The 19,286-nt window shown below is 38.4% G+C and overlaps 1 protein-coding gene across 4 annotated transcripts in view; it reads right to left on the reverse strand.

The window, feature by feature from the left end:
* Window positions 1–17,849, reverse strand: part of LOC105728440 (cytochrome b5 reductase 4) — a 122,935-nt gene extending 105,086 nt beyond the window's left edge. For 3 of the 4 annotated variants that reach the window (XR_001110023.3, XM_064360879.1, XM_012468815.3), the window contains exons 1-2: window positions 17,715–17,848; window positions 12,825–12,978 (exon numbers count right to left, since the gene is read on the reverse strand). Coding sequence is in view for 3 of the 4 variants with exons in the window: in XM_064360879.1 (XP_064216949.1) it covers window positions 12,825–12,978; window positions 17,715–17,789 (229 nt within the window). In the remaining variant the exon portion in view is untranslated. Of the gene's footprint in view, window positions 1–12,824; window positions 12,979–17,714 lie in introns of all 4 variants that reach the window. The other variant, XM_012468816.2, reaches the window with a different exon arrangement.
* Window positions 17,850–19,286: the final 1,437 nt, after the last annotated feature.

The raw sequence follows: 19,286 nt of genomic DNA on the forward strand, positions 1-19,286 counted from the left end.
GGATGTTGGAACTATTAGACAGGCATGTCAAAATACCTGTGACTGATTTTTTTTTAAATCTAGTGGAAAATGTGGATGACATCTAACAGATGAGAAATTTCCAGCAGAGAGATGGGAACCATAAAACAGTCTAAAGGAAATGCCAAATTAAAAGAGATGATATTAGAATGAAGAATTTCTTTAACAGGCTTATTGGCAGACTGGAAATAGAGGAAAGACTCTGCAACCTTAAAGAAAGATCAATAAAAATTATTTAAATAGAAACAAACAAGGAGTGAGAAAACAGAATGGTGCATCCCAGAGCCCTAGGACAATACAGGCTAATATATTTGTAATTGGAATCCCAGAGGAAGAAGCAAAAGAAATATCTGAAGAGATAATGGCTGAAAATTTTCCAGAATTAATTTGTTGGAGAATCCCAAGCAGGAGAAATACAGGGAAAACCATATCATAGTCAAACTACAAAAAACCTAAAAGAAAGTCTTAAAGGTAGCCAGAGAAAAAAGAAATCTTACACACTGCTATGATTTAGACATTTGTCCCCTTCAAACTTCACATTGAAATTTGATCCCCAGTGTTGGAGGTAAGGCCTAATGGGAGGTGTTTGGTTCATGGGGGTAGATCTCTCTTGAACACATTAATGCCCTCCCTTATGGGTGAGTGAGTTCTCACTCTATTAGTTCCTGTGAAAGCTGACTGTTAAAAGGAGCCTGGCACATCACCCACCCCCCACCACGCCTGCCCGTCCCCCTCTCTCACCATGTAATCTTTGCACACACTGGTTCCCTTTCACCTTCCACTTGAGACCCTCCCAGATGCAGATGCCCAATTTTAAACTTTCAAGCCATCCAGAATCATGAGCCGAATAAACCTTTTTTCTTTATAAATTACCCAGCTTCAGGTATTCCTTTATAGTAACACAAAATGAAATAACACACGTTATGGAAAAAAAAGAATGATGGCAGAGTTCTCATCTATGCAAACTAGAAGATGGAGTAACATATTTAAACTGATGGAAAAAAGAATACTGTCAATCTAGAAATGTATGCCCAGTGACAATATATCTTTAAAATGAAGGCAAAATAAAGACATTTCAGAAAATAAAAGTGAGGGAATTCATTGCCAACAGACCTGCACTATAAAAAAAAAATGTTAAAGGAAGTTCTTCAGGGGAAATCTGGATCAACAAAAAGGAATAACAATCACAGAAAATGGCAAAATGTGGGTAAATATAAAAGATAATTTTTTTTCATTTTATCTCTTGGAAAGATAAGTAGCTATATAAATCAAAAATAGTAACATATTGTGGGGTTTACAGCTTATACAGAAGTAAAATGAATAACAGTAATAAAAGAAAAGGGAAATGGAAGTATATTATTAAAAGGTTATTATTCTATATGTGAAATAGTATATTATTTGAAAGTAGACTGATAAATTAGAAATGCATATCATAAACCTTTAGAGCAAATGCTAAAAAAAGGAAAGAAGTATAAAAAATAATAGTGTAGAAAAAATGGTTTAATTAAAATATAATGACGACTATGTCAACAATGGATGAATCCAGGCAGTTGAAGGATTTATGGAATTCACTGCATCACACTTGTATTTTCTAAGTCTGAAACTTTTTTCAAAGTAAAATGCTTAATTAAAAAGTATTTAATGACAAAAATTACCTTTAAGAAATCTTCAGTATTTACCCAATCCCCACAGCAAAATCTACAAAAGAAAATAAAAAACTATGCAAAGGAGAGAAACCATATAAAACCTATCAAACTGTTGCTTACATTAGAATTAACAGACCATGAATCTATATCAGAGAACTGTCCAGAAATAATAAAGTTTCTGATTAAGGAAGGAGTATATTCCCAATTCCAGGAGCCAATAATATGGAAACATGAAAAATTAAAGTCCGTCAACTGGGTTCTATCTTGTGAAATCATTAGAATATCCCTACTATCAGAGGTGTTCGAACCAGAGTGACTCCATTTTGAGAGACGGCTAGGAAAATAAGGCTGGGACTTGCTAGGCTGAATTCCTAGAAAGTCAGGCATTCCTAGCCTCTAGATGTGTATGGTTAAGGGAATAAATTAATAAGGTCTACTAAAAAGACCTAGACTTGGGAGTGTCCAGATATCCCGATATCTGAGAAAAAAGGCATTCCTAATTTTGCTTCAAAGATAATAATATTGATTCTTGCAAAATGTAGTAATTAAGAAAATTAATCCTTTATCACAAACCCTTGTAGCAGAGCACATCTCCCCACATATACAAGCACTGTACCTAGCATGGAAGTGTTTCTCCTCTTACTCTTGGGAACATCCTACTCTGTCCTATGGAGTAGCTGTACTTTCACTTCTTCACTTTCTTTCTTTTTTTTTTTTTTTTGATACGGAGTCTCATTCTGTCACCCAGGCTGGAGTGCAATGGTGTGATCTCAGTTCACTGAAACCTTCGCCTCCTGGCTACAAACAATTCGCGATTCTCCTGCCTCAGCCTCCTGAGCAGCTGGGATTACAGGCACGTGCCACCAAGCCCAGCTAATTTTTGTATTTTTAGTAGAGATGGGGTTTCACCATGTTGGTCAGGCTGGTCTTGAACTCCTGTCCTTGTGATCTGCCCGCCTCAGCCTCCCAAAATGCTGGGATTACAGGCGTAACCCACCGTATCCGGCCCTCTTTACTTTCTTAATGAACCTGCTTTTACTTTGCACCACAGACTTGTCCTGAATTCTTTCTTGCAGATCCAAGGACCCTCTCTTGGGGTCTGGATCGAGACCCCTTTCCTGTAACATATTTCTGGCGACCACGGAAGGGACTATGGTGCAAAAATCCTGACCCAACAGCTACCTCTGGGTAAGTGGTGGTGGACCTGTAACACTACCATAATGTGGTTTAAAAGTCCTGCACACCCTGTAGTCCCAGCTACTCAAGAGGCTGATGCAGGAGGACTGCTAGAGCCCAGGAGTTTGAGTCCAGTGTAGGCAGCATAGTGAGACTTAGTATCTAAAACACATTAAAATATTTTTTAAATTAAAAAATAAAGTCTTGCACATATCAAAATCTACATGACTCAAAGAACATTTACTGACACTAATCATGGACTTATGCCTTAGGCTAGATGCAAAGGATATAGGGAGAAAGTGACACATTAATAACCTGAAACTTAAGAATAGAGACAGAAATATAAAAAGTGGCCAAAAAATGAAACAGATGTTCTAACAGAAGTCCTACCTACCAGGTACAAAGGAAGAAAGTCTCAGGGAAGAAGCAGTCAGGGAGGGTCAGAGTCAGGTTCCAAAGATGAAGAGACTGAAGGGAAGAAACTGTTAGAAGAATGAAAGGCAAGAATTGAAGATGTCAGACAATAAAGGATGAGCAATGGCCCAACATCATAAAAAAGGCTGGAAAGGACTGATAAGAACACAAAAAGGGATTAGCCTTAGGGAAAAAAATGTCTTAGAAAGAATGATATCTGAGACCCAGCACAGTGGCTCCTTCCCAGCACTTTGGGAAGCCAAGGCAGGAGGATTACTTGAGGCCAGGAGTTCAAGACCAGTCTGGGCCACATAGTGAGACTGGCTCTACAAAATATAAAAAAATAAAAATAAAAATAAAGTAGCCAGGAGTATTGGTGCACACCTGTAGTCCCAGCTACTTGGGAGGCTGAGGTGGGAGGATTACTTGAGCCCAGGATATTGAGGCTACAGTGAGCTATGATCATGCCACTGCACTCCAGTCTAGGTGACAGAATGAGACACTGTTTCAAAAAACATAAAAGGAAGAAGACGGGAGGAGATGGGAGGGGAGGGGGTAGGAAGTCTTTGAAAGTGTCTTTCTGATAAAAAAGAGAAGACAGACTATCCTCACCACTTCAAGTTCCTTATATTCACCGTAAACACCTGCACATGTACATAATTTCTTTTATCACAAAGAAATCACACACAAACACACCATCTATCCTTTGCATGGTTTTTCCTGGAGCCTGGAATAATGTTCCCATTCCTCTTCCTGCCTTGTTAACTCCCATGTATCCTTCAGATCTCAGCTCAATCTTCTGCAGTCTTTACTCAGCACAGCACACCTCTCCTTAACAACACCTAACAGACTGGATTAACACTTTATGTTCCCCAGCATATTATAAATTCTATGAGAGCACAGGCCATCTCTATTTTAAATTTGTATTACCCTCCAGATCCTGGTGTAATGCATGATGCACAGCAGACCTAGACCCTTGAGAAATATTCATTAAATGAATGAACCAAGAAAAGAAACTTAAAACCTGTCTTCTCTATATTTTATGAGCGACAACTATACACAGCCATACAAAAAAGCAAAAACTGTTTCATCGAATAACTAAAGATAAAAACTGTCTCAAGATATCCTACATGATTCTTAACTTGCAATGTTAATTAACACAAGAGTTATAAATAATAGACACCCCATGATAATTTCTTAATTTATTTATGTTATGTCACTCAAAACGAGAAACACACACAAAAATGCTAACCCAAGATTAACTTTAGACTGACTAGAGTAGAACAGGAGGCAGCACAGTCTATAGTTTAAGCATAAAAGTTTAGAATCAGGCTGCCTAGGTTGAATACGTGGCTCCATTCTTGTGGGGATCCCCCACCAGCGTAGAGGCCCCTCCGTGTCTCCGCCATGACAGGGTTTGAGCCCAGACATGTTTCCCTCCACTGGGTGCAGTCGAGTGAGGTGGCTACAGGAGGACATGGGAAATGTTAAGCTTGCAGAAAGTCACTCTCAGTTCACTGCTTCTAAGGCATGACTGAAGTAATGCCAGATTATTGTTTTTCTCCTGAAGTCACTGTTCTGGGCTAGTTCTATGACTCTATTTACCCATAGTCACAGAAGCATTGAGATCATTCGCTGTATCACTAGAAAATTGCTACCTTCCTGATTTATTGCTTGCCCACCTGCCTTAACGTCATTTTCTGTAACAATGGATAAGAGGATAAGAATCTTTTGTGACCTTTAGGTAAACTCCTATGTTGCCCCCTCCCTTGGTTATTTTGTACTTTCCTTGGTTACTTTGTAACTTTCTGTTTTCCCCCGATAATGATTCTGTAAGAAGACTGAAGTCAGTCACTGTATGTAAAACCATATATAAGATCATGTGCACAAAGAATAAATGGCTGATCTAAGCATAGCTCTTATCAGACCTCCAGACCCATTTCTCTATCTCTCTTCTCTTCCGCACACTCTCTCTTCCAGGTATTAGGACCCTCTTGCTGGTCAAGAGATCCTTGGCAGAAGTGCCGATCTCATGGCCAACAACACATTCTCATCAGCTATGTCTTTGGCAAGGTACCAGACTCTCTGGTAGACATTAATGTTTTCTCCTAGCATCCAATCCCCTTCTAGCAACAATATCACTTTTTTGTTCAGGGAATCACTCCCTGTCTTACATGCTTCAGTTTGGTCCCATTCTAGGCTGTAGGATGCAGTTTGTGACCTAGGTTTAAGTGAATAAGTATAAAATGTTCCGTTAGATAGAATGACTGTATCAGCAATGGAAACAATCAAAACTGTGACAATCGAAGCCAATTCTAAGACTTTTATCTTAGCTATGAGAGAAACAGAACAGAACTAGAAATAACTAGGGTTGAAGTTTCCGGAGTCATCTTCAGGCTATGAAGTTAGAGTTAATCCTAAAATAGAGTGATCTCAGAAGGGAAACCAAAAGGTAATGTGAAAGCAGGTCCTGGGGACTTGGTCTGAGTCCCTGCATCAATTCTCACCTGTAACTTTTTAGTAAATTTTTGCTTCTGCTTAAGCCAAGATAGTTTGGGTTTTCTATCACTTATCCATGACTCCCCACTAATATATTTTATCAGCTTCAGTTTTCTTATTTGGTAAATGCGGATTCTCTAAGCTTCAGTGTCCTCAATCTGTGAAGTGGAGGACCTGCCTCATTGGTCTGTTCTGAAAATTAACACTTAGCACATAGCACATACCTGACACATCAACAACCCTGCTAGGGTATTTAAAAACAAAAAGCACTTTCTAAAAAGAATATTTAACTATACATGAGGTTTCAATTTAAAACCTGAGAATTATGTAACTGGGTAATATGTTTGAAAGTGAAAAAAGATAATGGCAACAGCCAAAACATAAATAGGGGTAAAAATTGCCACTACCAAATAATTCAGGCAATAACCAGGAGTATAATGAGAATTACTGGAAATTATAAGTATACTGATGCAACTGCTGAAAAAAAAAATCTTAAAGTAGCTACATCACTAAAAAAAAGTAATGAAAAAGAAAAGAAGTGATGAAACAACAATGAAACAGAAAAGAAGCAACAGAGAAAATACAAACCAAAATTAGTTTCTTCAAAATGTTAATAATATTGATAAACTTCTAGTACGACTGATCAAGAAAAAAAGAGGGAAAAAAATTAGCAACACCGAGAATGAAAGAGGATATACATGGTATATCACAGAACCTAAAGACATTAAAGAAATAAAAAGGGAATAATACAAATAGCTATATGCCAATATGTTCAATAACTGAGATGAAATTAACAAATTCATTGAAAAACATAACTTACTAAAACTGACACAAAAGTAAAGAGAAGATTGAAGTAGCCCTATATTCTTTTTTAAAATTAAATTTGTAATTAAAAAAAAAATCTTTCCCACAAAGATAATTTCAGAATGTTGGCTGCAGTTTGTAAATCACTGTGTCAACCAAACAGAACACCTGAGGGTTAGATGAGGCCCTGAGACCAGCAGTTTTTACTCTCCACTGGATTTTTAATAAGTGGAAGAGAAGTACAGAGAGAGAAAAAGTGAAAAAAAAAAAAAAGCAGGAGAAGGAAAAGAGTTAATGACAGTTTAGGAGATAAAGACAGGGTAAAAGTAAGAGAAAGCAAATAATCTTAGATGTAAGACAGAGGAATTAATACAATCAACAAAGACTAGACTATCTGCATAATGGTGTGGAATAGGCAACTTGAAAGATCTATGGGCTAGAAGTCAATGAATGGGCTGGGTACAGTGTCTCATGCCTGTAATCCCAGCACTTTGGGAGGCCAAGGAAGGTGGATCACCTGAGGTCAGGAGTTCCAGACCAGCCTGGCCAACATGGTGAAACCCCGTCTCTACTAAATATACAACATATTAGCTGGGCATGGTGGCAGGCACCAGTAATCCCAGCCATAGAATCGCTTGAACCCAGGAGGCAGAAGTTGCAGCGAGTCAAGATCATGCCATTGCACTCCAGCCTGGGTGACGAGTGAAACTCTATCTCAAAAAACGAAAAAAATCAATGAATGAAGGGAAATGTCCTAAAATAAAGTTGATTTTCTTCAAGGCAGAACATTGTTGATTTGTATTCAAGGCAGAACATTGTCTTCTTTGACCTCAGCTAGGAACCTGCATCTTGAGCAACAAAGATTTTTTCACTGCTCTGTGAGTGTTTTTGAATGTCTAAAAGTGCTGTGAGTTGAGGTTACAAATACAATGGGTTTGAATCTAACCTAAACAAGAAAATGGCAGAAGAGAGTTGTTCAAAAATCTGTCAAGAAGAAAGTAATGATGATAGTACACAAAGTAGACTACAGAATAGTTGAGCTAACTGTAATAATAATACATTATTTTTAGACAGCATATTACTGGGATAATATGTTCTATTAAAAATTAGAACATCAGTTCCAAATTTGAAAAACTGCTCCTAAAAGAGCAGGTAGAAAACTTTCCCTGCTATGGACAAATAATACTGCAGTTTCTGAAAACAGAATTGAAGCAGGGAGCCAAGGAAACCTGGGAGGGGGAGGAAAAACCTGTTAGATAAATCTGTTCTACTCTTGGTGGGTCTGAATTTAACCTAAAAAGTATAAAGCTTTCTTTATCATTACTGTTGTATAAATAAAAGATAATCTAAAGAAATAAAGTTGATTATCCTTACTCATGACAGCTATTTTGCTGTAAACACTGAATTAAGAAATACTGACCCATTGCTCCTTGGAAAAAATACAAGGTTGGGTTCCCGTATGCTGCAAACACTGAATTAGTGAACACTGACCCCTTGCTACTAGTAAAAAATACAAAGTTGGGTTCCTGTGAGCCTATAACGACAACATTTTTGTTAACCAATCAATACATAACCTTTTTTAATGTGTGTTGCTGTTTAAAGACACCTTATTTACCATATATTGCTGATTCATGAATATTGAACTCACAGCCAACAGCTGTAAATCACTATAACTTATGTCTGAACGAAGCCTATCTGACATATATTTTCTCCATAAGGCATACTACAGCTTTCTTGCCACAGCACTTCAGCACTATTCACGGGGGCCATTTTAAACAGTGAAGTCATCAACCAAATACAAAAACGTAAAAATTATGGCACTAAATAGACCTCAAAAAAAGACCCTTTTTTACAGGATAAGAACTAAAACAAGAAGTCAGAACACTGCCTTGTCTAACCTCAGCTAGGAATGTGCACGTTGGGCAACAAAGATTTTTTTCACTGCTCTGTGTGTGTCTTTGAATGACTAAAAGGTACTGTGAGTACTGAGTTTGAGGTTATGAATATGGTTTAGCAAGTAGGCAAATTTGCAAATATAAAGTCCATGAATAATGAGTATCAACTGTATTCACAAAAATTTACACTACCATCCTATGAGTAAATTTTAAAAGGTTTATTGTAAATGAAAAAGAAAATAAATAACTGCAATGGAAATAGAACAGGACTAAATGCTGCTTCTTAGGATCCACTTGACAAGGTTTTTTTTATTTTTTTATTTTTTTTTAAGGCTAGTCAAGTGAAGCAGAGTGGAGAAGGAACAAAGAAATCTGTAACTGGTTGGGATCAATTAGTTGTAAACACTACTGCACTCGGACCAGCCAACAAGTTTTAAAAAATAGTTACAAAATAAAAAATACAGACCCGTTATAAGTCACTTTTGCAGTGGCACCAAGCAGGTCTCTTCAATTTACTAGCATAACAATCAGCATTGGGAAAAATCAAAGTGTGTTCATTTCTAAATAAGTGAAATCCTAATCTGCTAAATTTTTAGCAAGGGATATTAGTCGTTTGGCTGTAGTCAACTGTTTTTTTGAAATACCATTTATTCAAATGGACTGTTATTGAGTATCAAGACATACTTCTCTCACCCTCACTAAGATCGAAGGCTGAATCATGCTGCCCAAACAATGATCTCACTACTTAATGCATCATTACTAACACTGACTACACTACAATAAAACATATCACACTACAGTAAAAACAGTCTGATCTAGGCTTGACGGAAGAACTCTCAGATGAGTGATTCAGCTACTTTCTCCACACTTCACATGTTTGTAAATCTTTAGTTCTTGAGAAAGGGAAGGAGAAACAGCAATAAGAGAGAAAAATATAAAAGCATGAATTAATGGTAATTTCAGCAAGTTTTTTTAAAAAGCAGTAATCCCCCTACCAACCCAATTTTTGGCATTCCAATTAACTAGTACTGCATTACACTAATTACATACTTTACAGAAAATAGTGAAAATTAAATGAACAAACTGGGAACTTGATACACGTCTTAGAGATCATTCCAAACCAATGCTCACTTCTGACAGCCCACTGTCAGCCAAGTGCTATTTTTATACCATCATTTTAAGGTATGTTCATACTGAACATGAAGCAGAAATGCTGCTATATATTCAAAAAGAGAATATAGTCCTCAAAATATTAGCCGTAAAAATTCACACCAAATTGTATATTTTCTAAGATTTCCTGAAGAAACTGATTGTCTCCCACACTGTGATCCGCTGAACTCAGACCTAACCTACAAATAGGGCAACTGTCACAAAATAAAGGAATTAGTACTTTAAAAAAGGAAAAAAAAAAAAAAAAAAAAGGCACTATGATATCATGCTTCCCTGTGGCAGTTTTGATTAAAACTTGGATCCAAACACTATCTCCAACCTTCAAGGCTAAGGTTGGTATGCACAGTCCCCCATTAAGAAACTATCAAGTAATATTTTAAATTAGAACAGCTGTGAAGAAAAAGATAATTTTGTTTAGTCATGTTGTCAGGTTCTAACTGAGGTCTGAGAGGAGTCAGTGGGCAAGTGGGAGGTAGCTGGAAAAACACTCGAGGAATCACAGACAGTTTCCATATGGCTTTACTCTTTCACTGGGTATGAGCAAGCCATATGTACGGTGTAAGCAGGGTAATTATACCTTTTACAGACAACAGTGGCTCTGAGCCAAGCACAAGCTCATGTGGCATGGTTACATAATGTGCGAGCTTGTGTGCCTGCACTCCAAACCCACTGAGTCATGCTGTGCAGAAAGGCCACCTCAGCCTACTCCTGACTAAACCACAGCCATTTCCCTTACACATGTATTAAGTTATCACTAATCTGTCTGTCTTACATTCATCCTATTATTCCATTACCTTTGTCAACATACTGGTTCACTTCTGTAAGAAGATAAATGCTTTCCTTATCCCATTTCAATTCACCACACCTACCACCAGACTAATCTTCCCAAGGCATACTCTTATCACACTGTCCCCACATTCAAATCCCATCAAGAGTTCACACTGCCATCTAAATGAGGAACACATTTCCAGTCTGGCTTTCAAGGCTGTCCACAATCTGACTTAACATACCTTTCCAACCTTCTTTGTATAATTCTCCAACAGTTAACCTAAGCTCCAGAACACCTCAAACCTTCCTGTGTTTGTATCTTTGTTCAGGCCTTTCCTTTCACCTTAGTGCACTTCCTCATTTCCTGTTGAAATCCTGTCTGCTGCTTCAAGGCTGCTTCAAGGCTTATCGCCACCACAAAAGCATCCCTGATTTTCCTAACTCATGTGTCTCCCTTCCAACAGTCTGATATCACTTTCTTTGTAGCCTTCTTAAGGCACTTCACCCTGCCTGCTGTCTAATAGTCATCTATCCTTCCTCCATGAGCAGGATCTAAACTGAGTGTTTCTTGATAAAAGTAAAAGACCACAAACTCTGTCAAAAAGGTAAAAAAAATGCATCTTATTTCTACAAAGAGAGGAAAATGTTTTACTATTGATAAAGTAGAACATGTTCCCCAGCAGAAACCTCTAAAAAATTCAAACTCAGGCATGGTAGCTCATGCCTATAATCCCAGCACTTTGGGAGGCTGAGGCAGGAGGATTGCTTGAGGCCTGGAGTTCAAGACCAGCCTGGGCAACACAGCAAGATCCTCTCTATAAAAACTTAAAAAAATAGTTGGGCATGGTGGTGCACACTTGTCATCCTAGCTACTTAGGAGGATGAGGCAGGAGGATTACTTGAGTCCAGGAGGTCAAGGATGCAGTGAGCCAACATTGAGCCACTGCACTCCAGCCTAAGAACAAAGTGAGATCCTGTCTCTTTAAAAAAAAAAAAATTCATGATTAAATCAACAACCTTACCAGACAAAATGCTATACATTCAAATCATTACAGAGAATATAGAACTGGGAGCAGTATAGAGGTTGAGTATCCCAAATTCATAAATCTGAAATACTTCAAAATCTGAAACTTTCTGAGCTCCAACATATTTAATAGAAACACTCAATGGAGTAAATTAGATTTCCGATCTTTGTATTTGGGATGCTCAACCAGTAAGTATATAATGCAAATATTCCAAAATTTGAAAAATTCCAAAATTCAAAACACTTCTGATCCCAAGCATTTTGGATAAGGTATATTCAACCTATATTACTTTTCAAACATAGCAATTCAGTCCCTTATCCCCATCAATACATCATATGAATAATAAAGGGTAACTGTATTCTAATAATGCCTCAATTATCTAACATCGCTAGGATATGAAGGATTCACACAATTGAGTTTCCTGAAGAAGTGGTTTCCTAGTGCAGAAACAGAACTCAGGCATGCCTGCAGACTGGGCCAGCTGAAAGATGCTCTCGGGAAACTAATCTTGACTTCACCCAGTCTAGCAGAAAACACTTAGGCACAATAGGGAAGTCATTTTGTACCAGTTATTTGCAGCTGGTCAACAGGTAGGGAGCATGAAGGGAAGGTAAACAGGGTGGCAAAAACCCTATAAAATGTCAAAAGGATCTTTTGTATCTGCCAGAATCCTCATTCCAGATTGCTGGTACCACGTATATTTGTATGTCTCCAAGGAACTTTGGGGAGCTGAACACCTGATATATCTCAAAACAAACTACGTCATCATCTGCTGGAAGTTTCCATATCCTTTGCTATTGAAAATTTCACACTCTAAATTGTCTGTTATGGGTCGAATTGCGTCCCCCCAAATTTATATATTGAAGTTTTAACCACCAGTAGCTCAGAATATGACCTTATTCGGATTTAGGTTTTTGCAGATGAAAAATTAGATGAGGTCATACTGGAGTAGGGAAGGCCCCTAATCAAGTGTGACTAGTGTCCGTATGAAAACAGAAAATCTGGCCACAGACAAGTACACAGGGAACATGCCACATGAAGATGAAGCCAGATGTTAGGGTGATGTTCCATAAGCCAAGGAACTCCAAAGATTGCCAGCAAACGACCAGAAAGGTGAGAGGCATGGAACAAACTGTTACTCTGTCCTCAGAAGGAACCAACCCTGCTAACACCTTGATCATAGACTTCTAGTTATGGGAACTATGAGAGAAATTTCTGTTGTTTAAGCCAGCTAGTTTGTGGTATTACTATCCAAAGTCAGAATTAAATAATATATTGTCCAGCACAAGGCATAGTTTTGTTAAGTTAATTGTGAATTGTTTAAAATAATATGACTGTGAAGTTATAAAGCATCATAATTGGAAAGTCCAGAAAATATATTTTTGAAGGGCTTAATAAATACCACCTACCTCTTATGCATATCCAACAATCATCTTTTTTGTTGTGTTTTTTAAGTTCTTCTTCTGTTACTTCAATTAACCTGCCTTTTAATCCTGTTAGATCCTTTCCACTTTTGGTCAGTCGAATCCAATCCATAAGGCTTCTGCCCTGTTTTAAAGGTACCTGAAAAAAGGAAAAGGGAAGAATTAAATTTAACTTCTTCATTACTTTTAATTCCATTTTAAAGGATAATAAAACTCAAATCTAACAATTCTACAAATCTTTTTACAGCTTTAAAAGGCTGTCAATATTGTTTTTGCTGTATTTGAATTATAAAATGTAGGGCTTAGAAATTCTATCACACAAATTTTCACCATATTGATGTCAGGGTACAGTAGTCTATCGATATCCATGGGGGACTGGTCCCAGGACTTCCCCCTACCCTATACCAAAATCCAGGATGTTCAAGTGTCTCATATAAAATGGCAAAGTATTGACATATTCCTATGAACATCCTCCCATATACTTCAAGTAATTTCTAGATTACTAATAATACCTAAAGCAATGTAAATGCTATGTAAGTGGTTGTATTGTATTGTTTTATAATTCTTATTTTTTAAATTGTTGTATTGTTACTAATTTTTTTCCCAAATATTTTCGATCCAAAGTTGGTTGAATCCTTGGACGTGGAACCCAGGGCTACACAGGGCTGACAATGTAACAGGAATGGCATTGAACCAGAAATGAGAAAACAGGTTCTGGTCCCGGCTCTGACATTAATCTGTTACAGTCACCAGTTTGGACCAAAATTTCTTCACCTTAAAAATCAAGAGATTTAACAGAAGAAAAGATAAAGAAACAATTAGCTACAGTTTATTTTCTGGATTGTCAATATAAACAGACTATTAGAAATCATTAGCCAGAAATCTTATCTAAGAATCCTCTGAGTAACAAAGTTTATCAAATAATGGAAAATAATACAACTATAAAACTGTAGGGAAGGGGTTGGCAAACCATTGCCTGCACCTGTTGCTATACAGCTCTTGAGTAAAGAATCGTCTTCACATGTGGTGAAGAGCCTGAAACCTTATGAGGCTCTCAAAGCTGAAAATACTACCTGGCCCTTTGCAGAAAAAAATGTGCCAACCCTTGCCTAGAGAACTTAATAAGAGGATGGTTTGGGTTTTTTTATTACTATTTTTATTTTTTAATATAAAATACATTTTCAAAGTTTTCAGATGAGAAGTATTATTAGTACTTTAACCAATTAAAACAACCTAGTGGAAAATTTTCATGGTATCTCTATGGAACTGTCTAAGCTTGTCCAACTTATTTGCAATGTAGTACCAGAAGAATGTTTAATGTAAAAGCAGACACACTCAAGGACGTTTATGTATCTCACTTTCCTGAATCATACCTATTTTAGACATTCATTTACCCCCAAAGTAACCAAGTTAATAAGTCTGTGGTGCCTTTCACATTCCATCCTATCAAACTACATCATCCCATTCTAGCTATCACTGAAACTCTCTAGGTCTCTTGATTCCAATAAATGAAGTATGAAAAAATGATCTTTCCCATCCCAAATTAAAGTCACTCACCTCTCTCCATTCCATAATCCACAGGATAGTTAAAGCAATCTTTCAGAAATGCAAATCTAATCATAGGCTCGCCCTTCTTCGGTGGCTCCTCAGGTTACCTTACAATAACATCTCTAAATTCCCTAGGGATTTAACAGGTCTTCACAATCTGGTCATAGTTGACCATACTCGCTCCATGATCTAACTTTTGCTCCTCTCCATTATATAGTTTAGCCAAATGGGAACTGATTATTTGATTCCTTGATTGCTGTCAAGTACTTGCTTATGGTAGTGCTGCATTCTCTGCACAGATCAACTTCATCCCAACTCCCATTAATTCCTCTGGAAGGCTTCTCCGACCCCCATCTCCTTCGTGGTCATAACACTCTCTTGTAGTACTTACGACATTATAACTGAATGTTCACTATTCCATGTAATCTATGAGACTAAACATCTTGAAATCAGAGATCACAAAACTCAGTATTTGTTTACTAGTATTAATAGAAATAATAACTATCATATGTTGAGTGCATATTCTGTGTCAGACTCAAATCTGTGAGATCTGAATAAAAGCCTCAAGGCAAGCAGCATTTACTGAGTGCTTACCAAGGCTGTGCTAAGAGAAACATTATCTCACTGAATCCTATGAACAATCCTACAAAACGGGTGTTATTCTCATTTACACCTGAGGAAACAGACCGAAAGAGATTAACCGTTAAATATGGTGAAAGAATACAGGTTTTCCTCACTTCGAAATCTGTGCCTTTAAACAATTACAATTTGGCCGGGCGCAGTGTCTCATGCCTATAATCCCAGCACTTCGGGAGGCCAAGACAGGTGGATCACCTGAGGTCAGGAGTTTGAGACCAGCCTGGCCAACATGGTGAAACCCCGTCTCTACTAAAAATACAAAAATTGGCCAGGCGTGGTGGTAGGTGCCTGTAACTCAAGTTACTTGGGAGGCTGAAACAGGAGAATCGCTTGAACCCGGGAGGCGGAGGTTGCAGTGAGCTGAGACCGTGCCATTGCATTCCAGCCTGGCCGACAAGAGTGAAACTCCATCTCAGAAAAACAAAACAAAGCAATTACAATAAGCCCTTAATTAAACTGGTCAATAGGTGCTTGGAAACTGTAACTTAAAACAAAACTATGTACAGCATATTTCTGGTCACAAAACATCACCAGACTTCTAAATAAAGACCAAAATACCTCTAATACTAAACATCGAAATAAATGTTAGCTATATATACATTTAAGAAAAATTAAAAAACAAGTACGATAATTATTACCCAATGATTCCAGTTCAACATCACAGGTAGTCAGAGCCTATCCCAGTAGCTCGGGGCACAAAGCAGCAACCGACCCTGTACAGGACGCCATCCTGTTGCAGGGCACACTCAAACACACCCAACACTCACGCAACTGGGACCATTTAGGCACACCAATTAACCTAACCTGCACATCTCTGGACTGTAAGAGGAAACCAGAGTACCCAGAGAAAACTCACACAGACACAGGAAGAGCGTGCAAACTCCAAAGACAGTGGCCCCAGCTGAAAACAGATTTTTTTTCCTCGTCAATATTATAACTAAATGATCTTGAATGAAATCACATTATTTGAGGGCCTGCTGCATAATACACAACCTTCCCAATGAGGTTCTATTTTCTCAACCAATATTCTATTATCTCATTGAATCCTATGAACAATCCTATAAAATGGGTGTTATTTACACCTGAGGAAACAGACTCAAAGAGATTAACTGTTAAATATGGTGAAATAATAAGGTCTTCCTCACTTCAAAATCTGTGCCTTTAAACAATTACAATTTGGCCAGGCGCAGTGGCTCATGCCTGTAATCCCAGCACTTTGGGAGGCCAAGAAAAGAAAACAGGGAAAAGAATGGAGTCTGAATTTTCCTTTGAATTGTACAAAAACCTTATTTTGTTCTCTTTTTGGACCAAAGACTCACCTTTGCCATCGCCACCTGTGTGACATTTTGTCTTCGCTTCTAAGTTTTCTCCTTTAAATGGATGCTAAGAACATAGTTGGTATTTTTAACAGAGAAGGGAAGCAACTCATATTTTCATTCAGAGATTCTCTCTGGAAAGACTGTGTTATTCAGCCAAGTATTTAGCTTCAAGAAATAGGTCAAAAACCAGTGAGGAAAATACATATGACTGGATGGTGAGATGACTGATATATGAATCAGTAAATGAAATTTCATAGCAGAACCATATCACAAGCCTACGCAATTTAAGGTAACATTTCTTAACCTGTTTCCTTTTCTGTGAAATAGAGACAAAAGCTTCCACTTCACAGAATCATTGTGAACATTAAAGTTAATGCATGTAAAGCACTGAGAATATACATGGCCACCTGTAAGTACTTAACGAATCTCTGAAAAGCTAATGAAAACTACAGATCCCTGAACCCATATTCATTCTGAACTAGAATTAGAACGCCAGGTCTAAGTAGAGAAAAATAAGAAAATCGATGAGGGTTCCAAATGATCCTAAGACTCAAGAGTTAATGAGTGGTCTAAGTAGGTGGAAGTGTCACAAAGATATGGTTACAGAATGAGGAACTAACAAATAGGAACAAACAACAGTGGCAAAAGAACGCAGAACACAATTTTTATTGAATTTTGCAAATATAAAATATATTTGTACAGTATTCCACCTGTTGCTAACAGTAACTGTGCTCAAGAAAAACCTCAACAGTATCATATTTGCTTCAAAGTTAGCATGTGATACTAGGTAGGAAAGAAAATGACAAAACAATCAGGTACCAGGGTAAGAAAGAAAGAAAGAAAGAAAGAAAGACAGTATGACCTGGAGAGTGTCTGTCCTAGCTCCCCTAGCTCCAGAAGTCCCCATCCTTGCACGGACGGTCACTGTAGCCACTGCCAAGCCTTTCCTTCCTGCGAGGGAACCCACATTGAGTGATGTGGTACAACTCCTTCGGGCAGTGAAGAACAAAAGACCAGGGAGATGAGGTTGTAGGAAGGAGGCTAATACCGAGTGCCTATAATACCGCAAGCACAGTGCCTGACTCTGTCACATAAATTTAAATTTAATTCGCGGGAAAGGATTTGAAGGGAACGGACAGAGCGGGATAAAGGACCAGAAAGAAGAGGGGCAATTAGGGGAAAAGGAGGGAGGTTAGGAGAGTTTAGGGACTGTAAACAGAGTGGGATCAGAAAGAGGTTGCAGGCAAGGACAGCAGGGAACGACAGCTTAGAGAGGGGGACGGGAGGCGGGAGTGGGGGCGGAAAAAGAGAACAGACTGCAGGAGCCGAAACGCAGCTAGGGGCGAGACTCAAGGAGTCACCCGCTTACCTTGCTACGCCCCCCGGCGGCGACACGCTGCTGAGACCTGGGGGCCGGGAAAGACTGGGAAGGGACGTTCAGCATCTTGAAAGCCGTGCCCCGCGTTCACCGCGGGACGGGCTAGCACCTCCGGCCCCGGCTCCGTGGCCGGGCAGAGGCCAAGCCCCCGACCCACTTCCGGGGTCGCCAGGGGTGAGACGCACTCTGACGCAGCACGTCCACGGAAGGCGGAGCCAACGAGACGGAGGGAGAGCCAGCTCGTAGGAAGTACGCATGCTCAGTTGGTTCTGAGTCCCTAACTTCAGCACCGGAGCAAGGTGACAGCTATTTCGTGGACTGATTAGAAAGTGAAGCTGTTCCTTAGCCTTGGTGCTGACCGAATCTGGGAATAAATTCTTAGTCCTGTTAACCCGGAACAGCAGTGTCTGTTCATTGTTAAGTAGTACCATCACACTACTTGAAATATGGAATAAAACAACAATACTACTAACGCATTTTAATTTCTCTGAAATTCTTTCCTGTAAGGCACTAGGCTGTACAGGAAAGAGCACCCACACCTTGAAGAGCAAAGGTATCAAATGTCAACAGCCACTACTGTGGGGTAAGAAAAAACTTCACCTTTAAGCATCCTTAAACTTCACCTTTAAGCATGCTGGGGAGTAATGAATAAGTGAAAGACGTTAGTAAAGTCTCCTTCTGCTCTATTCACCCCCTCACAAATTCTCCCTCCTTATGTAACTTCCTGTCTTTCCTGGGAATTACGTACTGATGCAGCTCACCTCCAGCTGTGGTGATGAAGTAACGTTTAAAACTCAGATTTGGTTTGGATGCCATCCCCATGCACTTCGTGACTAAGCTTTCTTATGCAAGTTACTTTAGTATCTCAAAGTTTCATTTTCCCTATCTGCATAATGGGTTTATTAAAGATTAAAGGGTCATATGTAAACTGCGTACTGCAGTGCCTGGTTAATATTAAGTACTCAGTAAGTGGCAGTGGTTCTTTGTACTATTCCAACATAATAATTGGAAAAGTACAAACACTGTGCAGGTAAACACCAGGCTCTAATGCTTAAAATCTGATGTTTTTTGTTTGATTCTTTGATTGTTTTGTGTGTCCCTTGGGGAACACATAGATCTTGAGAGTAGAATCCAATAAAGGGAGAAAGTTTTCAGGAGAAGAAACACAATTCTAAATAATCCTCCCCATTCTCCTTTAATAACTAACTTGTCCTAACTCTGAACATATTGTCATGATTTAAACTTTCTCTCTTTAGCTATTTAGCTCTTAAAGTGCCTAAAAATCAAGGTTATGTTTGTAGAATCTTTTAAATCAGAAGAAAAAGTGTGTGACTATATGTGGCCATTCAAATAAAAGGCATTTCTTAGCTAGGGAGCCACCTATGACCTTCACCTCTATCCATTTTTATTTGAAATTGAAATGCTTATTATGAGAAGACTGAATTTGAGCTAAAAGAACCTCATGACTGTAATTAACTATATGGACTTGACCTTGCAAATTGCTCCTGTGTTTTCTCTCTCTCTCTCATTAAATGATGACATATTCTTCTAGAGTCTACATAA

The sequence above is a fragment of the Aotus nancymaae genome, unplaced genomic scaffold (genome assembly GCF_030222135.1).
Source record: "Aotus nancymaae isolate 86718 unplaced genomic scaffold, 86718_ANA_hifiasm-v0.15.2.pri h1tg000040l, whole genome shotgun sequence".
NCBI lineage: Eukaryota > Metazoa > Chordata > Mammalia > Primates > Aotidae > Aotus > Aotus nancymaae.